Source organism: Carassius gibelio, chromosome B13, assembly GCF_023724105.1.
Source record: "Carassius gibelio isolate Cgi1373 ecotype wild population from Czech Republic chromosome B13, carGib1.2-hapl.c, whole genome shotgun sequence".
In the NCBI taxonomy this organism is placed as follows: domain Eukaryota; kingdom Metazoa; phylum Chordata; class Actinopteri; order Cypriniformes; family Cyprinidae; genus Carassius; species Carassius gibelio.
In genome coordinates, this window is record NC_068408.1 from 29,801,244 (window position 1) to 29,822,726 (window position 21,483).

The 21,483-nt window shown below is 39.5% G+C and overlaps 1 protein-coding gene across 1 annotated transcript in view; it reads left to right on the forward strand.

The window, feature by feature from the left end:
• The window catches only part of LOC127970623 (CUB and sushi domain-containing protein 1-like), a 531,205-nt gene that overhangs the window by 178,764 nt on the left and 330,958 nt on the right, over positions 1–21,483 (forward strand). The window contains exon 2 of the mRNA XM_052573279.1: positions 1,557–1,773. Coding sequence (XP_052429239.1) covers positions 1,557–1,773 — 217 coding nt within the window. The remainder of the gene's footprint in view (positions 1–1,556; positions 1,774–21,483) is intronic.

Consider the following 21,483-nt stretch of genomic DNA (forward strand, 5'->3'; position numbering starts at 1 on the left):
TCAGTTCTGTTGTAATTGTGTGCTGATTAGCATCTTTGAGCTAGGTTTAAAAGTATCTAAAATTGTCACTACCACTACCTAACGTTATTTTTGTTTTTCGGTTTTGACAAAAGGGAATACATAATCCTCATATGTGTTGGAATTTTTTTTTTTAGCATAGTTATGAAATTCATTTACTTTATTTATTTATTTTTGTATTTTAGTATTTTTTATAAGGTGCCGTAAGGTGACTTTTTTGGTTTACTTAGTTTTGTCGCGGCCATAACATAATAACTCGTAGGAATGTGATATGTTATGGCCACGAGATATTAATTTGTGGGAATGACATATTAACTTGTGGGAACGTGATAATATGTTTTGGCCACAAGATTATTTTGTCGAGGTAACAACATCCATATGTCGTGGCCTCGAGATGCTATGTTGAGGGAACAGCATTCATTTCTCGTGGCCACGACTTCTAATGTTGAGGGAATTACATGTTTTTCTCCTGGCCATGAGTTTAATGACCATAGCAGCCCAGGATTATCAGAGATGGATTCATTCATATTTTATTTTGAATTACGAAATTATTATACTTATAAAATTTGTTAATTTTGAGCATTTACAGTACACTATTATTTACAAAAGTATTCAGAATGTTAAATAAAGAGATTGAAATTGAAGCAAAAAAAAAAAAAAATAATATAAACGAAATAAAATGATAATAATAGGCTAATAATAATAATGTACAGATATTTCGGGGGAAAGACTTTCAGTTAATGGACTTACAAGACTGTAGGATGGATAAAAAAAGTTTTTATATTTTATTATGCACTTTATGTAATATTTATTTATGATAAACTTAATTTGAATGCTGACAATCGCATGTAATACAGCCCGGTAGTCAAAGCATATGGTTAATATAATAATAACTTAATTCAAGATAAAACATGAATGAATCCATCTCTGATAATCCAGGGTTGCTATGGTCACGCAGGTTTGTTTACGCATTAAACTTGTGGCCACGAGAAAAAACATGTAGTTCCCTCAACACAAGAAGTCGTGGCCACGAGAAATGGATGTCCTCAACATAGCATCTCGAGGCCACGACATAAGGATGTCGTTACCTCGACAAAATGATCTCGTGCCCACGACATATCTTCACGTTCCCACGAGTTATTATTTCATGGCCACGACAAAACTAAGTAAACCGAACAAGTCACCTTACAGGCACCGTAATTTTAGTAGTGTTCTAGTATGCAAATTAAAATTCTGATATGTGATGTGGTCACTACCAAAGCATTACTGCTACAACCGAAAATGTGTAGTCCCAAGAATGTATACATTTTTTTTTTTTTGTAAAAAGTTTCCAACTCTGACTTTGGAACAATTATGTAGAATGGCCCATATTGTAAGAAATGAGAAGTGAGTAAGAAGACATTCAGTACATGCATTTTATTAGTTAAGAGTTTGAAAGTGTTTGAAAATGCAGAACTGTTTCAAAAACATATAATGTACATATAATAATATTGTAATGACAGATTGAGGTCACTTACTTCCTGTTTTCGTGTCTGTAGGTCAAACTTGTGGTGGCTTGGTACAAGGTCTCAATGGAACAATAGAGAGTCCTGGCTTTCCTCATGGCTACCCCAACTATGCCAACTGTACATGGATCATAGTCACCGGAGAGCGGAACAGGATACAATTGTCATTTCACACCTTCGCTCTGGAGGAGGACTTTGACATCGTCTCCATCTATGATGGACAACCACAGCCGGGCAACCTGAAGATAAGGTGAGACTTATGCTCCTTATTTTTCTCATTGCTGTAGCTTTGCAATGCCTTTGTTTTTTGTCCTTATATACATGGACACGTGTTTTTTAATGGATTGCAATTTTTGAAAGTGCTTCTCCATGTTTTTTTTGTTTTTTGACTGCACTTTATTGAAATATAACTTATCCAGCAGATGCAGCTACATTAAATGAGAGAAATTACATTAAATTACCACTACAAATGTATAACACAATCACAAATGCAGTTCTTGAAAGTATCAGGGGTCAATTTTCCTGAAGAAATTATTAAGAGAGACAAAAACAAGTGCAGAGACCCAGTAAAAATGGATAGTGTAGATGGAAAATGCTTTTAAATGAGAATTGTTAATGCAAATATTTACCTAAAGATAGATGGACATATGGTCTAATAAATGTGACCCAACCCATCCAAAAAGTTGAAAAACAGAATGATTGGAATGATTGTCTGCAGTCCGTCCTGCAGACTCTTTAGAAATGAACCCCATTCACTCCTCAGAGCTTTTTATGAATTAAGCAGAAATTCCTTATGAAACACTGGTGTAACGCATGTGCAACCAAGGTGTTCCATTTATAGGTTGACTCAACGCTATGTCACTAACTGACACTATGGAAACTCTCTACCACAGCACCATGCTACAGGTTACTGCCATTTAGCTAGCATGTGCCCCAACAAAGACCGACAGAAAACATGAACTGACTACTGTTCAAACAACAACAACAGAATCCTGCATACTCCTTTCTTTCAAATGTGAAATTGTGAAATCTATACATTTTAAGTGATTTTGCAATTATGTGCAGATAAATGCTTTCAGAACTATTAGCATATAGAGTAAAAAAAGGAAGTGGGAAGTCACGGCCTAATGGTTAGAGATTTGGACTCGTAATCCAAAGGTTGTGAATTCGAGTCTCAGGCAGGCAGGGACAGAGATGTATAAAGTACTAGAGAACCATACTTGAGTAAAAGTACAAGTGCTCTATCAAAAAAGTGACTTGAGTAGAAGTATAAGTGCTCTTTAAGCACCACACTTAAGTAGAAGTACTAAAGTATTCAACATTTTTTGTACTTAAGTATTGCAAGTAGTCTATTTTAAAATTTACTACTCAAGTACTAAAAGTAAAAGTAGAACTATTGTGTTATGTAGCTATTAAAGGGGGGGGTGAAATGCTCGTTTTCACTCAATATCCTGTTAATCTTGAGTACCTATAGAGTAGTACTGCATCCTTCATAACTCCAAAAAGTCTTTATTTTTATTATATTTATAAGAGAAAGATAGTCTGTACCGATTTTTCCCGGAAAAACACGAGTGCCTAGAGGCGTGACGTGTGGGCGGAGCTAAAGAATCACGAGCGCCAGTAGGCTTTTGAGTTGAGAGCATGTGGAAGCTGTGACACAGATCCAGAGGCTGAAATTTAACAAGAGCAGCATCAGCAAAGGCGGTATGCTATGTGGTATGTACTGAAACTGTATATATTTGCTTAGCGGTTTTGGAAAATGACTAAGTTCCACTTTGTCGTCTTTTTTTTTTTTTTTTAAGCTGTACATGTGGAAACTGCAGTTTGATGACAACATCACATGTTGTTTACTTGATAGAAGTAACTCGGTTACTCGGTAGAAGAGCGCGCACTTAGGACCCATATAAGGAAATTCCGCTCCATCTAACGTCACACAGAGCCATACTCGAAAAAAACTTTCCGAAACTTGTGACAAGAAGAGGTTTTTTTGGAACAAAAATACTCCTTCAAACGTACAACTTAATTTTTGAAACTTTGTCCATGTTTAGCATGGGAATCCAACTCTTTAGCAGTGTAAAAAAACTCAGTATGCATGAACTAGCATTTCACCCCCCCTTTAAAGAAAGTAGTCAAAAGTTTGAACATATTGTTTTTACTATTTCAAATGATTAACCTAAAGGACAATCACAATTCCTTTGACTGTAACTTCTTGTAAACAAAAAATGGTTACTAGGGTTAGTTAGCCCAATTTGCAAAATGATGTCATTAATAACTTACCCTCATGTTGTTTCAAACACGTAAGACATCAGAGGGTCATTTAGAATTTTTTGAAGCATCGAAAATACATTTTGGTCCAAAAAGAGCAAAAACTACGACTTTATTCAGCATTGTCTTCTCTTCCGTGTCTGTTGTAAGACAGTTAAAAACAAAGCAGTTTTGTGATATCTGGTTCGCGAACGAATCGTTTGATGTAACAGGATCTTTTTGAAACAGTCCACCAAATCGAACTGAATCGTTTTAAACAGTTCGCGTCTCCAATGCGCATTAATCCACAGATGAATTAAGCTGTTAACTTGTTTAATGTTTCTGACACTCCCTCTGAGTTAAAACAAACCAATATCCCGGAGTAATTCATTGACTCAAACAGTACACTGACTGAACTGATGTGAAGAGAGAACTGAAGATGAACACCGAGCCGAGCCAGATAATGACTCGTTCACGAGTCAAGAACCGTTTCTGTCATACGCGTCCGATTCGTGAACCGAGGAGCTGATGATACTGCGCATGTGTGATTTAGCGTGAAGCAGACCGACACACAGAGCGTCTGAACCGAACTGATTCTTTTGGTGATTGATTCTGAACTGATTCTGTGATAATGTTATGAGCCCAGGTGCAGTCAACGCCAATGACGCCATTGCATCGAGCGCAAAAGCATCGGTGAACTGTTTTCTTCAACTGGTTTATTGAATCGAACTGTCAGAAAGAACTAACGTTACTGGTCATCCGAAAACCTATGCAACCGGTTCTTGACTCGTGAACGAGTCATTATCTGGCTCGGCTCGGTGTTCATCTCTCTCTTCACAGCAGTTCAGTCAGCACGCGCAGTCTCGCTTGATTCGCTCAATGATGTGCCAGCGTCATCAAACCTCTCATCTACAGTTCTGGCAGTGGTTTGTAATGGAATGATTCGTAACATTATTATAATTGTAACGAGTAACGATGCAGCACATAAAAAAAATATCGGAGTAAAAGTATTAAACTCAGCGAAAATATGTACCGAAGTAAAAGTGGAAGTAGGAGAAAAAAATAATACTCTAGTAAAGTACAGATACCGCCTTTTAGTACTTAAGTACAGTAGTGAAGTAGTTCTACTTCGTTACTATACATCTCTGGGCAGGGATTATAGGTGGGGGGAGTGAATGTACGTACAACACTCTCTCCACCTTCAATACCATGTCTGAGGTGCCCTTGAGCAAGGCACTGAACCTCAAACTGCTCCCTGGGTGCTGCAGCATAAATGGCTGCCCACTGCTCCAGGTGTGTGTGCACTTTAGATGGGTTAAAGGCAGAGCATGAATTCTGAGTATGGTTCACCTTACTTGGCTGTATATCATGTCACTTTTTTCTTTTTCTTTAAAAGAGCACCAGTTAACATACAAATCCTTTATTTAAGAATACCAACTGGTAAGAAAAGGGTGCATTTTGGTCCTGTTGGTGGAGACAGAGGTATGCACTGGCAATGTGTAGTGCAGGCTATAAAAAAGGTACGAGGGCAGTAAAGGTCCATAAATACAGGTGCAATGGTACAATGAAAGGAGTAGCCAGGGAGGAGATGATGAAACAAAGAGTCAGGGAGAAGGCAGAGGATGGAGGAGCCATGGAGTAAACCAAGGAGGAACTGCAGGCCCACTGGACCAAGGTGGAGACAGGGGCTTGGCAAGCTGGGGCAGAGCCAGTGGGATTGAAGACAAAGGTGGAGCCAAAAGGGAATAAGGGACGAGGCTCAGCTAAAGACACAGAAGACCAAGGAGTCCTGGGCTATAGGCCCGAGGTGGAACAAGAGGGTTGACACCCCATAATGGCACTTAAGATGTAATTCTAAGTTGGAACCAAGCAACGTGGCAGTGCCACTGAGGAAGGAGCCAAGGACAGCTGAAAGACTGGAGTCGACTGGGATGAAGGGAAGTCAGGGCTGAGCAGAACCAGTGGAGACTAGGGAGACTCAGGGTTGGGCCAAATCAGTGGATTTTTAGATCCTTAAATCAAGCCCACTTAATTTACTTCAGCAGTAAGAGGATGAGTGGGGCTACACTCTATGCCTGCAAACTCAAATGAGAATGCCCTCTAGGATGGACACTGGTGCTGGCTCTTGCACAAGACTCTCAGGTGAAAAAAGTCACTATTTTGGTCCTCAAGGGACAAATTCCCTTTATTCTCAAAGTGAGGGAAGGATAGGGAAAAACTGTAACTTAGACTGGACATTGGTGCAACATATTCTGGAAGGAAGGCAAAAGAGATAAGTATAGTAAAGGATGATCCGGCTATGCATGTCCCCATTAAAACATCTGCCCTCAAGGATTTGCCTTTGTTAAATCATGTCCAACATCTGGGCTGTGGGGCATCCAGCACTCTGGGTCTGCTTCTCTTATCTGCGGTTATCTCACTAAGGCTCCATGTTCTCTTTTATGTTATTAAGGTTTGTTGTGTCTAACAGCATGCAGCTGAGGCTCCTATTTAGAGGGGAAAAGGTAAACACTGGTGTGTATGGATGTCTTGTTGGTGTGCTCAGTTTTGTTCCTTCCATTCGTTGGTTCCCTGGTTTTCCTGAGTTTGTTTTTGTATTTTGTTATTACTACAATAAGCTCTCTGTATCTCAATCCAGCTCTCCCTAGTTTCTCAGTTCACCTTTATGACATTTTTACAGTCAGTTGGGATTGGAAAGGATCTACCATCTGTATTTTTCCTTCTGTCCAAGTCCATGGCTCAAGCAGATATTGTGCATAACACAACAGGCCAAGATAATCAGGCACACCTTGCCTGGCTTGTATAGTAGTTTTCCACCTGATGTATCCACTGCCACCTTCTCTTTAGTGCACTTCACTACTGACCAGGCACAGACATGGCTTTGTTACAGTGGGCTTCTTTGGCTGTTGGCAGAGTGCAATATGGGGGTGAGAAGCCATGGCTTTAGAAGATAAACTATGTCACCTGATTGTATAGAGATAATTATCTGTGGAAATTAAAGTAGAATAGCAGCAAAGTCCAAAGAAAAACATATTTACCTATTAGTATAACCGTGTCTACCTGCTCTGGCCTCTAGATGATTCCCTGAACTGCAGTTGCACACAATAGAGAGTCATGCTTTGACCCTGTCCATCTTGCAATGACATTAAGAATTGCTGTACAATCATTTCAAATGAGCTGTACATTAATTGAATGGGAATTCCTCTTGTTAACAAACACATTATAATTCGAATGAGTTGCTCACATTGCAATCTATTTTACCTAAGGCATTGGGGAATCCTATCTGGCCGACAAAGCATCACATTTTGCTACACTTTGGCAGTGTATAGGACCTTTATGAAACAAATGTACAAATGGATGAAGCCTTATAATACAGCTGATGTAGCTGTACTCACCGACGGCTGGGATATTCCTGATTGGTCAATAATTTCTCTGTGAAATGTTCCCATAACCAGGAACCCAAGGACAAAGAGCACCAGTACCTCCACAGGTATGGCCTGTTTGCATGTGGTTTGTAATTTAAGGCTTATCGGTACCTTATCAGCCATTCATTGTAATACACCGAGTAATCTGACAAATCTCTCATCGCGCAGTTAGCAGTGTCTTTGAGGAATGCCAATACTGCCATTCTGCCTCTTCAGAAACACTGCATTAAAAGCCATTTCTGTAGATGATGGCTCAACTAATTTAAACATTTAGAGCCAAAGCATACAGTATATAATACATAGTTTTTACGTTTGTAAGTGTGTATGTTTTATTTGGATTAATTATGATTCATTCTGTATGATTTATACGCGTTTTGAAAAATGGGGACATGGGCTACAGTGTGTCCTCATAAGTCACCCTCTCCTTGTAATACCTGTGTCATACCCATGTCATTATACAGAGTTGTGTCCTGATATGTCACAAAAACAAGAGCACACACACATACACACACACACAAATTGTGACCTGACATTTCTAATGTGTTCTGAAGTCTAGGTTCCATTCAAACACCTTTGCTGAAGCAGAAGGTGTATTAAGATGGCCCAGAATTGGTACAGTTTACAGTTACTGGTTCTGTGATGAATAAGAGAGACTTTATTTCTGCTGCACTTTTGACATTCCTTTGAGGCACTGTGTGCAAATGCATCAATGATCCTGAGGTAAAAAAAAAAAAAAAAGACCATGGATTGCTGTCAGCCCACAAAGAGCATTATTACAGACAAATACTTTAGAATTTACTTTGCATTTCTGTAGGAGCAAACAAGTGAGTTCAGAGACAAATTGATGGTGCGCTGTTTGCTTTACAAATGTTAGCCTATATTACATGTATATTTGTAATATATATCATAAACTATCCAAACTGCACAAATACATCCTTTGTCATTCTTTGTTTCTTTTTCTTTCTTACATATTGCCTCTGCTATCTCTATATGTCCTCAAAGTTTTGCCTGTGTCAGATTTATGTAACTTTTCTATCTGGATTGGCGAGCTGTATCTACTAACCCACAGCAGATGCAGGACTTAGACTGGTAATTATGCTGGACATTTTAAGTGATGTTTAAGGTTTCACAAGAAAGAGTGATTTTTACACCTAATTCTAACTGTACACAGATTCTAATTGTATGTGGTATATTTGAAATAGCTGATATAATCACATCAGTTGAATGTGTATTGCTTGTCTTTTATGCTTCTGACACTCTTCATTTTGTTCATGTTTCTTCATGTTAATACTTTAAAGAAATTCTGCCCAAAAGGAGCTGTGCAAATGTATCTACCTCTGTATAAAATATTGTTTTTGTTTGTTTTTGCTGAAAGTTATAATACATACACAATATGTTTTTGATATATAATATTTTTATCTTCTCAGAGTACAGTTTGTTTTGAGTGATATCCATAAAGAAAAGTTTACTGAGCTAACGCCGTTGTGCAAAATTAATGATGCTAAATGTCATCTTATGAGTCAGTGGCAGATGTGATGGAATGTGAAAGGCAATGTGGCTCAATTGATTTTGAGATAGCCCAAAAATAGTTCGACAAGTATCATTAGAAGACATTCAAATTATGAATATTAAGATGAACATGCAAATATGAAGTAGGGACTGTTGAGGATGTGTGCAATGATGGATTGCTAAACAGATTTTCAGTTTGATGATGCTGTAATGATATATCTTCCTGAAGGTGGCACTTTAATGGTGCATTCAGACAACAATCACATAGAGGCACTTCACAATATTAATTTACCTTTAATGAATACAGTTGAACAATGGTTCCTCTGGCTGTGTAGTATTATGTATCTGATCTGATGGTGCTGACACTCGGTGCTAATGCTAATTAAGCAGGAGCCATTACCGCAGGGCAAGCATGTCGCTCAGAAGAGTTGAGCTCTGGCTCTCTGCTGTGTGTCTCATGGGCCATAGACATGGAGCTATGTCTTACAGGCTTTAGAGGCTGACACCAAACATGCTGTGACTGCAATGTCAAACTCTGTGTATGACACATAAGTGCCATCTGTTAGCCTAACATTCTCCGCTTGTGGATTTGAAACTTATGCGGGACAATGCCAGTCACTAGCTTGGCTGTGAGCTGTGTCTCCCCACCACAAGGTGTCAGTGAAACATTAATGCAGCCCTTTTCATGCTAATCAAATGCCTACATGCATAAGAGGGTACCCTACATTCAGAGTGGGAGAAAAATAAAATAGGCATGCAGAGATAACCAGTCATTTGAACAAATCCAGCACACCGGATAGAGAATCAAGCTAGCTGAACTAAGAAAGCATTTTGTAAAACCAAGAAGTGAGAAGGTTGCTTTACTCCACTAGTCCTATTGTTACACTTTGATAATTCTATAAGCTTCTTTGTACATACACAGAAAAGATAGATATATATATTTTTCACATATTAAAGTTTTATTTAAAAAACGAGTATGTGAGGAAAAAAAAAAAAAACCTTGAAACTTAAAAACTGTCAAAGTAAATAATTAACAAATGGTTTTGCTGCTACTGATCATTTTAATATTTTAGTTCTGATTTTATTTAATAGGACAGTTTAAGGAGAAACAGGAAGGGATTTGGAGACAAGAGAAGGGAATGGGAAGGGACCTCTTGTCAGAACTTAAACTTGGGTCGATCGAAGCTCTGTTGCACGATACAGTATATCATACTGTCATGGCATATTGCTCCTATTAGAGAGAATTTTACTGAAAAAAAAAAAAAAATCTAATAAAATTGTACAATAAGAAGTACAAATTTGTCATATTTCACAGACCATCAAATTATCTGTAATTTCTTTATTGCTTGTGTGGAACACAGGAATATTTAGCAGAATGTTTATGCTGATCCTTTCCATGCATTTTAAATATTTGGTGAACAGTGACAATTATTTATTACTTAATGAACGCTGTATAAAACATTATATTATATTATACTATATTATATTATCATTTATTCTGGTAAAATATTTGGAAGAAACATGACTACTTTTTAATTGCTTTTAACACCCATAATTGTAATAATCTGTCAGCCAAACCATGACCCTTGACCTTATTAAGGAAGAGGGTGGGTAGGGTGCTACATTTGGGAATGGTACTAATAGAGTTGTAAGTTTAATTTGGCTAGCTAATATCTGTCGCTCTTAGAAAGTGTCGCTAAAGTGAGTGAAGTGACATTCAGCCAAGTAAAGTGCACACATTTTGATAGAGGTAGATGTAGAGCATGTATACTGTATCAGAATTGCACAGCTCTTGGCACCAGAGATTTGTTCAGTTTGCTGGGAGTGTCCAGGGAGAGCACTGCGTCCACAGCAGAAGAATGCATCACTTTCTCGCTGACTGATAGCACACATCACTAGTGCTGCTTTATGCACATTAAACACCTGCCATGGTGCACATTCTCTCCTCTGAGGAAAGAGATGCTCAGGGTTTTGCAAAACACATACACAAACAGCAGAGATGAGTGATTAGACAGGTAAAAAGAGGAGTTAACTTGCTGAAAGGAAATTGAGAACTATTGCTGTGTCTATTGGTGAGACTTGGGGAATTTTACCAATACCAATAATGATGTGTGCTGTGTATTTTTATACAATCAAATTAAACTTCAATAATCACAAAATAAACACAAAACAGCGCATCAGCCCCTCACGGACGACTGATGCGCGCAAATAAAAAGCAAAACCTAAACTAAAGCCCAGGCCTGGTCATCTCTCGTCCCTCACTGTCGTCGCTCCAGTTTTATATCCTTCCATGTCCTACGTGGGACTCGAGACCGGTGGTGGGTCGCAGGTGTAGCTCATCTCCAATCACTCCACCGGCCTCACTCCTCGTTCCCACGTCCCTCAGCCCCGCCCCACTCGTCACATACCCCCATTGCCCCTCGCAGGCCGGGGGGGTACCCTCGAGACTGCGCTCCACTACTCCACCCCTCCCCTCCCTCCGGGGGGGACCGCTCACGGGGACCTGCAGGAACCTGGGGGTAGGACAGACGAGGCTAGAGAAAAGGAGATGTAAGGAGGAGGGACAGAGACAAGAGAGGGGAGAGAGAGAGAAAAAAAAAAAATCCGGTTCCCAGATGCGCTGCCCGGCCCTCCCCCAACTGGGTGATCTCCTCCGCGGTGCCTGCCGGTGGCACTGGACGGTCCTCGGCGGACGGCATGACACTCCTCCGCCGCCCGGTGGACGGCGACGGCTCCTCCGGTTTTGGGCAGCCAGCAGGAGTCCCCCGTTCCCTGCTCCTCCCCATTCAGGTGGACGGCAGCAGACTCCGGCTCTCTGGCGAACGGCGCCGACTCCTCCGCTCCCTCACGGACGGCAGCCGCCCCTCCACATCGCGGGCGGCCGGCAGCGAGCTCACCCGTCCCCGGCAGCTCACTCCAGCCCACCGCCTCGAGCGTCCATGGCGGCACCCTCCTCGCCTGCTCGATGGCACCGCGGATTCACCACAGCGGCGAGGGATCTTCAGCAGCGCGTCCCTCCTTCTCCCGGGTTACGGCACCACTGTAATAATAAAAACTCCATAATCATCGGGAAGAAGGAGGCGGGAACCAGCGCACAATCAAATTAAACTTTAATAATCACAAAATAAACACAAAACAGCGCATCAGCCCCTCACGGACGACTGATGTGCGCAAATAAAAAGCAAAACCTAAACTAAAGCCCAGGCCTGGTCCTCTCTCGTCCTTCACTGTCGTCGCTCCAGTTTTATATCCTTCCATCTCCTACGTTGGACTCGAGACCGGTGGTGGGTCGCAGGTGTAGCTCATCTCCAGTCACTCCACCGGCCTCACTCCTCGTTCACACGTCCCTCGGCCCCGCCCCACTCGTCACAAACAAATTGTTAGCTTAGCAGCATACTAACACCAAACTCCAAACATGTTTAACATAATTTTTTTTTCAGTAATTTGAGATACAATAGCTCTTTTTTATGTTCGGACCAGACAGACTTGCCTTTACTCCCTATTTTTATCATTGAGCCTTGTGCATCCATGACTCTGATTCTGGTTTACCAGATGTCCTTTCTTGCATCTCTTTTTGTGAAGACTTGCTGTTTTTAAGATGTTTTGGGGATGCTCTGACCCATTATTTTTGCTTGCTAATTTGTCCTGCTTCCAACACATGCCATTCAAGAACTGACTGTTGACTTGATGCCTGATATATCCCGTCCCATGACAGGTTCCTTTGTAACAAAATAGGCAATGTATTCACTTCATCTAACAGTGGTTTTAATGTTGTGGCTGATCAGTTTGCAGACATTGTCACTGTGGCTCTTTTTATCTAACCAGTTGAAGACAGGGTTTAGTGTTGGGTAAACCAGTAAAAGAAACTATTTCTGTTTGGGCAATTTTTGTGTTAGTTGCATAGAAATTATACACTTCTCATTGAAACAGGCAACATGCATTTAGAACATAGTAACCTAAAATCAGAAGCTTGTCAATTCTGCATATGTGGAACACACTTATTTATTTGTAACCATTGGGAATGCATTTCTATGAATAGGTGTACTATTAAAGGTAAAATACTTTATCTTAAGTCCAGGAACCCCCGAGTGTTTTAAAAATGTAAAGATGAGTGCAAGCATAATTCACATTATGCTTTCTCTTCTCACTGCCAGTGCTGTGTATGCTTTTGATGCTTCTGTGAATCTAACTTTGCATTAGCATGTTTAACATGGGTTCAGCCACATGCCACATTGCCTTCAACACATGACAGTGGATATTGTGTTGAAGCCAAAGCCAATGTGAGTAGTCAGTTAGCAGAGTAATGGAATTAGAGGTTCATCAATCTACTAAAGTTGAGTAACGATTAAATATTTGAGAAAAGAAAAAGTCTTTCTGTATCTCTCATGTGTTATTGATTAGCAAGATTTGTGTTACACCCTATTCTGAGTGTAATGATGTTGAAAAGAATTCCATCCTCATTCAGGTCGATTAATTATGACAGCTGACTAATCTTATCTTTGTGCAATGCTGTATTTCTCTGTCAAGTGTGTTGTTAGAGGGCACCAGACATATGGTGAGTCTGTATTTGTTGTTTTCCAATGAGCACACTCTAAATTTAACCAGCAGGAATTTTACAAATGTAAAATCTTCATTAATACCTGCTGTCAATGTGGATTTGGTGTGCAAATATTCCTGGATAGTCACAGCAGGATTTTCACGAAAATTATCATGCTAAACATTACTGCTTCCTAATGTGATGAAACAATTATTCCAAGATACTAAACATAGCGCAGTCGGGCCAGACATTCACTGGTGTTCAGCATGGGATTTTAAAAACACACTGCTTTGACACATTTTGATTTATTGCACCTGTCACTGCAGACTTTTCTCTGCAAGGATGACATGTCAAATGATATATACTGCAAACCAGGAAAGAGTTTTCTTCGCAGTAATTTTGGGTGAATTACATTAAATCTGACAAGACCATGTCCAGTATTTACCTCAAAGAAAAAAGTAACCCCTATATTATATATATATATATATATATATATATATATATATATATATCAACAAAAGGGCAAATGCAGTCAAAACTGTAGCAAAACCACTCATAAGCTTAATTTAGGCTTTAGTTAAAGCTAAACCTAAGTCCAGAGTTTGTACATTTTTGCCACCCCTTATACACTGGAGGGACAGAAAGGGTATTTCAGAGTCTGAAATCTTCCAAGATAGTAATTTTTAGTCTGGAGACCCTGAATAGACTTGCAGCAGCACATATTTACCACCAGGGGTGCTGTGTCTTATCTCTACCTTTAAAGAGGGTAAGCTGTTTACGTAACATTTCAGCTCCACAAATAATCGCACGCACAGCGCATCAGTAGAGAGATAGTCAAGGAAACGTTGTGTCCTTGCCAGTATGATTTAATGAGGTTTATGTTTGTGCAGTCTGGAGCTTAGGGAGAACAATATGTCCCTTTGTACATTAGATTTCAGGTACTTGTGTCCACAGACAGCTGACCCAGTAATTTGTCACCACCATTGTGATGTCACTACAGAGTCTTTCTTCTCGACACCCCCTAGAAGGCTGACTTTAAAGAGAGGAGAATTCAGAGCAGGGCTGGAGGGAAGCCAAATTGCTTGACTCTCTAATGCTGACTTTGGGGGTGCATGAATAAATTATTTTTACCAACATTGGATAAAACCCTTGTAAGCTATTGCCACTGTTTTAATTGCCAACTGTCTTCATGGGCTGCACATGAGCAAATAAACTTATTACCTAGTGGAGCGTTTTCCTATGGCACCACCCATTTTACTCAGCAGCCCATCACCATATGTTTGGGCAGGTTTTGTGGAAATCTTATTTAGTGCTGTTCTTCTCGCTTTATCTCCTATTTACTTGTTTTCCTCATGTTAGGATACTGTCTTCTAGTGTATTCAAGTCAATTGTATTTTTTTTTTTTCATGTGCTTTTGAAAATACAGATTAAGCAATGTCTTCAATTAACTTTGCAAACCCCTAGTAAATTGTGTCAACTTTTAAAATAGATATATATTACTATATTCTCATTTATATGCACCAATATTGTATTCCATATATTTTAAATAAACATTTTCTAAATGCAAAATACCTCATGGAGACTCATGTGATGGCCCTGTGGGTGATGATACAAACACTTGTCTGAATCAGAGTTTTGTATCAGTTGAAATCTACTCTAGGTACACTTTACTTTGTAAGTAAACCTTAGCATAGTAAGGCCAGGCAAGGCAAGTTTATTTATATAGCACATTTTGTACACAATGGTAATTCAAAGTGCTTTACATAAGATAAAGTAAAATAATAATGAAGAAAAATAATAACAAGAATAAAACAAGCAATTTTAAAAGTTTAAAATTATACAAAAATAAATAAAATAAATTTAAAACAGAAAATTATTTTACATAAAAAAAAATATAAAAAAAAATAAAAAAGTTTTAAGTCTAGATTTAAATGTGACTAGTATTTTAGCACATCTGATATCTTCTGGAAGCTGATTCCAGCTGTGGGCAGCATAGTAACTAAAGGCGGACTCCCCTTTTTTTGCGAGAATCCTAGGTATTTCCAGCTGACTCGATCCTAGTGTTCTGAGTGGTCTGTTAGGCTTATATTCAGTGAGCATATCTGCAATATATTTCGGTCCTAGGTCATTTAGTGACATATACGACTAAAAGTACTTTAAAATCAATCCTACATGTAACTGAAAGCCAGTGTAAGGACCTGAGGACTGATGTAATATGCTCAGATTTTCTGGTTCTTGTCAAAATCCTGGCAGCCGCGTTCTGGATGAGCTGTAGCTGTCTAATTGTCTTTATGGGAAGGCCGGGTGAGAAGGGTCTGTCTGCAGACTGCAAGACAGGGGCGTTACTTGAAGTGGGCGTAACTTGAAGTAGGAGGCGTAACTTGAAGTTGTTCAAATCACACAGAACCACGCTCGATGTCAAAACGAGATTTTGTTGGAATACCTTAGAAACCGCATACCCTTTAATTAGGCACTTAATTTCAATAGGTACTAACTTAACGAGTGCTAAAAGAGTACATACTTCATACATATGCATTTAGGCTGTAGATTATGAATGTAATTTGTATATCATCATCCACTATGTTGATCATGTGACCTACAAAGTTAAAAAAAGCGCAAAAACTTAAAAGATATAAGTGATAGGTTTAATTAATGTATTTGTAAGTATCTTGATAATGAAGAACATTGCCCATGTTGTGGTCTTTTTATTTTGTGATTGTAGTAAAGTATAGTATAGTGTAGTATATACTGTTGATTTAATTTTTTTTTTTAACTCCACTAATGTGATCAAGTGTTATCCTTAAAGCATTTTTTTTATTATTGCTAGAAAACCCAAAATCGTTATCTCTTGAATATTTTTTTAATTATTTTACGTTAAAAAAATTATTCTTGTATAGTATCTCATACTATGATGAACACATGAATTTTTTTATTTACTGTTTTATGCCATTATGATTGTTTATTGTTAGATACAACCTCTTACCATGATCTTTTATGTAATAATTTGGCAATAATAATAAAAAAAAGTGGATCAGGTGCACAAACACCTCACAGCGACTCTGCAATATCTGCACAAAGGGTACTCCGATCAGCTTTGGAGAAGACTGTTGATTTGATACTCTAAAAATTTAAGTATTACTACTCGAAAATTAACATTGCATATTTTGCCCACCCCAACACTTGCATGCAATAATAACGATAAATGCCAACCAATAAACCCAACCTGCCATCTGAACACACCTGTGCCAATTCTGCTGCTGCACTTCACAATCTCACTCTTCTCAACGGGGATATCGTTGAGCAACAGGGTGAGGAAGGCCTTGATGACGGCTCTCTGAGCCACACAACCTTGAAGCGAGAGCAGAAGAACACGTGCAGGACAATCTGACTGCTGTGTCTGCTCCAAACTTTCATGTGCCTGCACCCCATGAGCACGACTACCTGAAAAAAATGTACACAGAGTTTACAAGTACATGCATTGATTTATTACTTTTGTAGGGGGTTCAACCACTGAAGTGGTTCAAATTTATAAATAAATTATAAATTTATCCAAAGTGATAACAGTTTTTTCCTAACATGTGTTCCCTGGTATTTGAACCGAGGATGAAGACACCACAGCAGCATCCGGTCCTGATGAGACAGTAAAGGGCAGGTGGAATGAGGGAGCGTCTCATCTGTGATTCTCGATCATTTCCAGGATGATGCTGTGGTCTTCTCCATCCTCAGTGCACACAACAGTCTACAGACATTTTCATGTCCTACAAAAATGCACATACACAATACAAAAGGTCATTACATTATTCTTTTGTTTCAGGTTGTCCCTTTTTTTCACCTTCCTTTGCAGGTCCTGCTCCTCCACAAAAGATCTGCAGCAAATGCACAGAAATCAAAAATAAGAAAAGAGGTGTAATAGTTGTTTAAAATTAAATTAATTAAAATAAAATACAACTTAAGATTTAAAATGTTTCATTTATTTTTGTAGTGTACTTGCACAAATCCTTTGATGGGAGCATTCCTTCATCAGTGTCTCTGCAGCAGATAAACACACGTGTCTCATCTGTTCCTGTAACATCCAGACAAGAGTCAGTCTCCTCTGTCATATATCTGTGATATACTGCATTTACATGTTGAGTTAATAACTGATGTAACTCCATTTTTATACAGCACAAATGTTCCTTAAATTATCAATATTGCAAATGGACAAATGAAATAGATAACTTATGTTTAGTTACTCTACGTAGATTTGTTTGTTTTCATGACAAAAGTGAATTCTACACAATATGACACACACATCACTCAGACACCTGTTTCATGTCTGTTAGATGTGCTCATCTACAATACTTATCAAACATTATCCAGTCAGATGATAAATAGACATTTTAGTAATAGTCTTCAAGAAGTATATATGGTTTATGTAAATCCACTATTGAGTTGTGTACTTAATGGAGCTCCCCTGTTAGTTATGCATTATAAAACATATTTACAGCAAAATCACAAATATGCTATATTATGTAGGTCACAGACAAGGTTTAGATTAAGCCTGTGAAACCTGGGGATAGCGTCCTTAGACATTTGCTTATATGTTGCTTACTTTACGCCTTAGTTTTAATAAATTATTAACTCCAAAAACAATACCACTGTATGAAAATGACTTATACACTTCAATTTAAATAATTATTTTGGGGAAAAATATATATATTCTCACCGTTGTCTCTCACAGCAAGCTGTCATATTCGTCTTCTTTCCAGTTTAACGGCGGTTGGCATCCAGTTTATTGGTGCATTACCGCCCTCTTCTTTTCCGGAGTGTGGATCAGATAATACGTTTTCCTACTAAACTGTACGCATCTCTCATATTGTCCCCTAACATTAATATTTACACACACATCATGCATAAAATCTTGCCTAAAACCCCTGCTTCTCTTAAAACATAATCAATATTCTGCTCTGTGTCCTAATTAAAGCCGCCATATTGCCTAGAACATATTGTTTTGAGATCTTGCATGGTTCTGTGTGATTTGGACAACTTCAAGTTACGCCTCCTACTTCAAGTTACGCTCACTTCAAGTTACGCCCCCATCTTGCAGTCTGCAGACGTACACTTGAGGCTGATGAGGAGCCCATCACAATAGGTCACCCTGCTGGTGATAAAGGCATGAACAAGTTTCTCCAAGTCTTGGCTGGAAACAAAACATGAAATTCTTGCAATGCTTTTTAAATTATAGTATGCTGATTTAGTTACTGCTTTGACATGACTACTGAAAGGTCTGTCTCAAGAATCACACCAAGATTCCTGACTTGATTTTTAGTTTGTTTGATCCCTAGAATCAAGGTATGCAATGACTTCAGATTTTTCCTTGTTTAACTGAAGAAAGTTCTGGCACATCCAATCTGGCTCCTCTTTCTTTACTTTTTGTATAGCTTGTTCTCAAATATTTCTTACACTTGTAGTCACTATGTGTTTTCAGATCTTTACTATCACTACTAACACTCAAAGAGCACGTTAGGTACATCGCAGGAAGGCCTGTCTGACAAACCTACGGCCTGTCCCTCTGACCTCTACTACTACACTCTCTATTCCAGTTGGTCTCTGGAACTGCCAGTCTGCAGTTAACAAAGCAGAGTTCATTTCTTCTATTGCTACTCATTCCGGTCTCAGCCTCATGGCACTGACTGAGACTTGGATCAAACCTGAAGACACTGCAATCTCGCAGCCCTCTCCACTAATTTCACTTGTTCCCACACTCCTCAAACCACTGGGAGGGGTGGAGGTACTGGTCTCCTTATATAATAATTATTTATTAGAATGGAATTTGCTATTCAGCCATCACCTACAGGTAATGGTTCATTTGAATCACATGCCATTACTGTAACCCACCCTGTTAAAATCCACTTTGTGGTCATTTATCGTCCCCCAGGTCAATTGGGAAACTTCTTGGAGGAGTTGGATGTGCTGCTATCAAACTTTCCTGAAGATGGTACTCCTCTGGTACTGCTTGGTGACTTCAACATTCACCTAGATAACCCCCAGGCTGCTGACTTAAAAACTCTGCTCACCTCATTTGATCTCAAGCAAGTGTCTACTACAGCGACTCACAAATCAGGCAACCTATTGGATCTCATCTACACACGCTGTTCCTCTGTGGACAACTCTTCAGCTGCTCCACTGCACCCCTCAGACCACTTCCTCATTACTGCTAACCTAGCACTTACTCCTGAAGTGGCTCACACTCCAATGCAGGTCACCTTTCGACGGAACCTACGCTCACTCTCTCCATCTCGCCTATCTTCTGTGGTTTCATCCTTGCTTCCTGCACTCTCTCAGTTTTCAGCTCTGGACACGAACAGCGCTACGGACACTCTTTGCTCCACTTTAACAAACACCGCCAACAAACACCGCCCCATCTGCCCCCTGGCTCTCCAAGGTTCTCCATGAACATCGCTCTAAACTCAGGGCTGCAGAGAGGAAATGGCAGAAATCAAGAAACTCTACCGACCTCAGTGTGTATCAGTCTCTCCTCTCTTCCTTCTCTGCAAATGTCTTCACTGCTAAAACATCCTACTACCAAAACAGCTGTTGTGATGCTCGGACACTCTTCAAGACTTTCTCTTCTTAATCTGCCGCCACCACCTCCTCCATCGACTCTTACAGTGGACGACTTTGCAGTTTTCTTCACAAATAAGACAAGAACCATCAGTGACCAATTCTCCAGACCGCAGACTGAGGACAACTTCACAATGACCGAAGCACACTCTTTCTCCCACTCTCAGAGATGGACGTTTCCAAACCAATCATCCTACTACTTGTCCACTTGATCCAATCCCCACTCACCTCCTTCAAGCGATCTCTTCTTCAGTCATACCTTCGCTTACTCACGTTATCAACTCCTCACTCTGGAACATTTCCCTCAGTCAAGTCAAGTCACCTTTATTTATTTAGCGCTTTCTGACCTGTCTGCTGCTTTTGACACCGTTAATCACCAGATTCTCCTGTCCACCCTCAGAAAGGTGGGCATCTCTGGAACCGCACTCCTGTGGGTTAAATCCTACCTCTCTGACAGATCGTTCAGTGTGTCTTGGAGGGGTGATGTTTCTAAGTCACAACACCTTGGTACTGGGGTTCCTCAAGGCTCAGTACACCACTTCTCTTCTCCATCTACATGACGTCATTAGGATCTGTCATTCAGAAGCATGGCTTTTCTTATCTCTGCTACGCTGATGACACCCAACTCTACTTTTCATTCCAACCAGATGACCCGACAGAACTCCTGGTGATTCCAGGTAACTCATTGCTTCATCACAACTTCTCTATACAGCTTGGTTCGTCAACCATTACTCCTTCGAGGACAGCCAGAAACCTTGGAGTTGTGATGAATCATCAGTTAAGCTTCACAGACCACATTGAACAATGCCTTGTGGTGCCATCCCAAAGAAGTTCAAAATCACTCTCACAAACTTTTTCCTCGACTGTGCCCAGCTGGTGGAATTACCTCCCAATCTCAATTTGTACTCATTTTCAAGAAAAATCTAAAGACTCCTATTTTTCGACAGCACTTAACCAACTAATACTAGTACTTTTCCTTTTCTTGTCTTTTTATTTAATAAAAAAATAATAAAAAAATCTGGGGCTCTAGCTGTCCTGGTCTCCGCTGTTTTTCATTGATGTAGAGGTCCTTTCTATGCGACGATCCACCATCTGGTCTGGATACGTACTGAATCCGCGTGACTGCAGTGACCCTCTGATCTGGATACAGACTGGTTCTGGTGGCTATGGTGACCTCGGAATAAGAGAAAAAACAGACTAATATTAGTGTAGATGCCATTCTTCTAATGATGTAGCAAGTACATCGGGTGTTATGGGAAGTGTTCCCGGTTCCGGTTTACCTAATTAATGCAGCTTAAAAATCCTTTAACGGATTTGGATATTAAAAGCATATTAGTATGTTATGTGTAAGCCAGGTTAATTTGCAACTGCAGTACATGTCAACAAACTCTCATTTGATTAATAATAGACAGTTAGGTTGGAGTTGGTACCTGACATGGGATCATCCGAATAGTGTTAGCAGATATTAAACATACGGTCTACAAATACTCTCATGACTGGTGGATAACCTGTAATTGCAAACTATATTATAGTTAGAATGTCTAAAGTGGACTATTAAAATAGAGTGTTAGCCCAACCCTAACATCAAAAGTAATACTTGAGGTTTTCTGAAATACCACTGGTGATGTTCTTGCTGAAACTT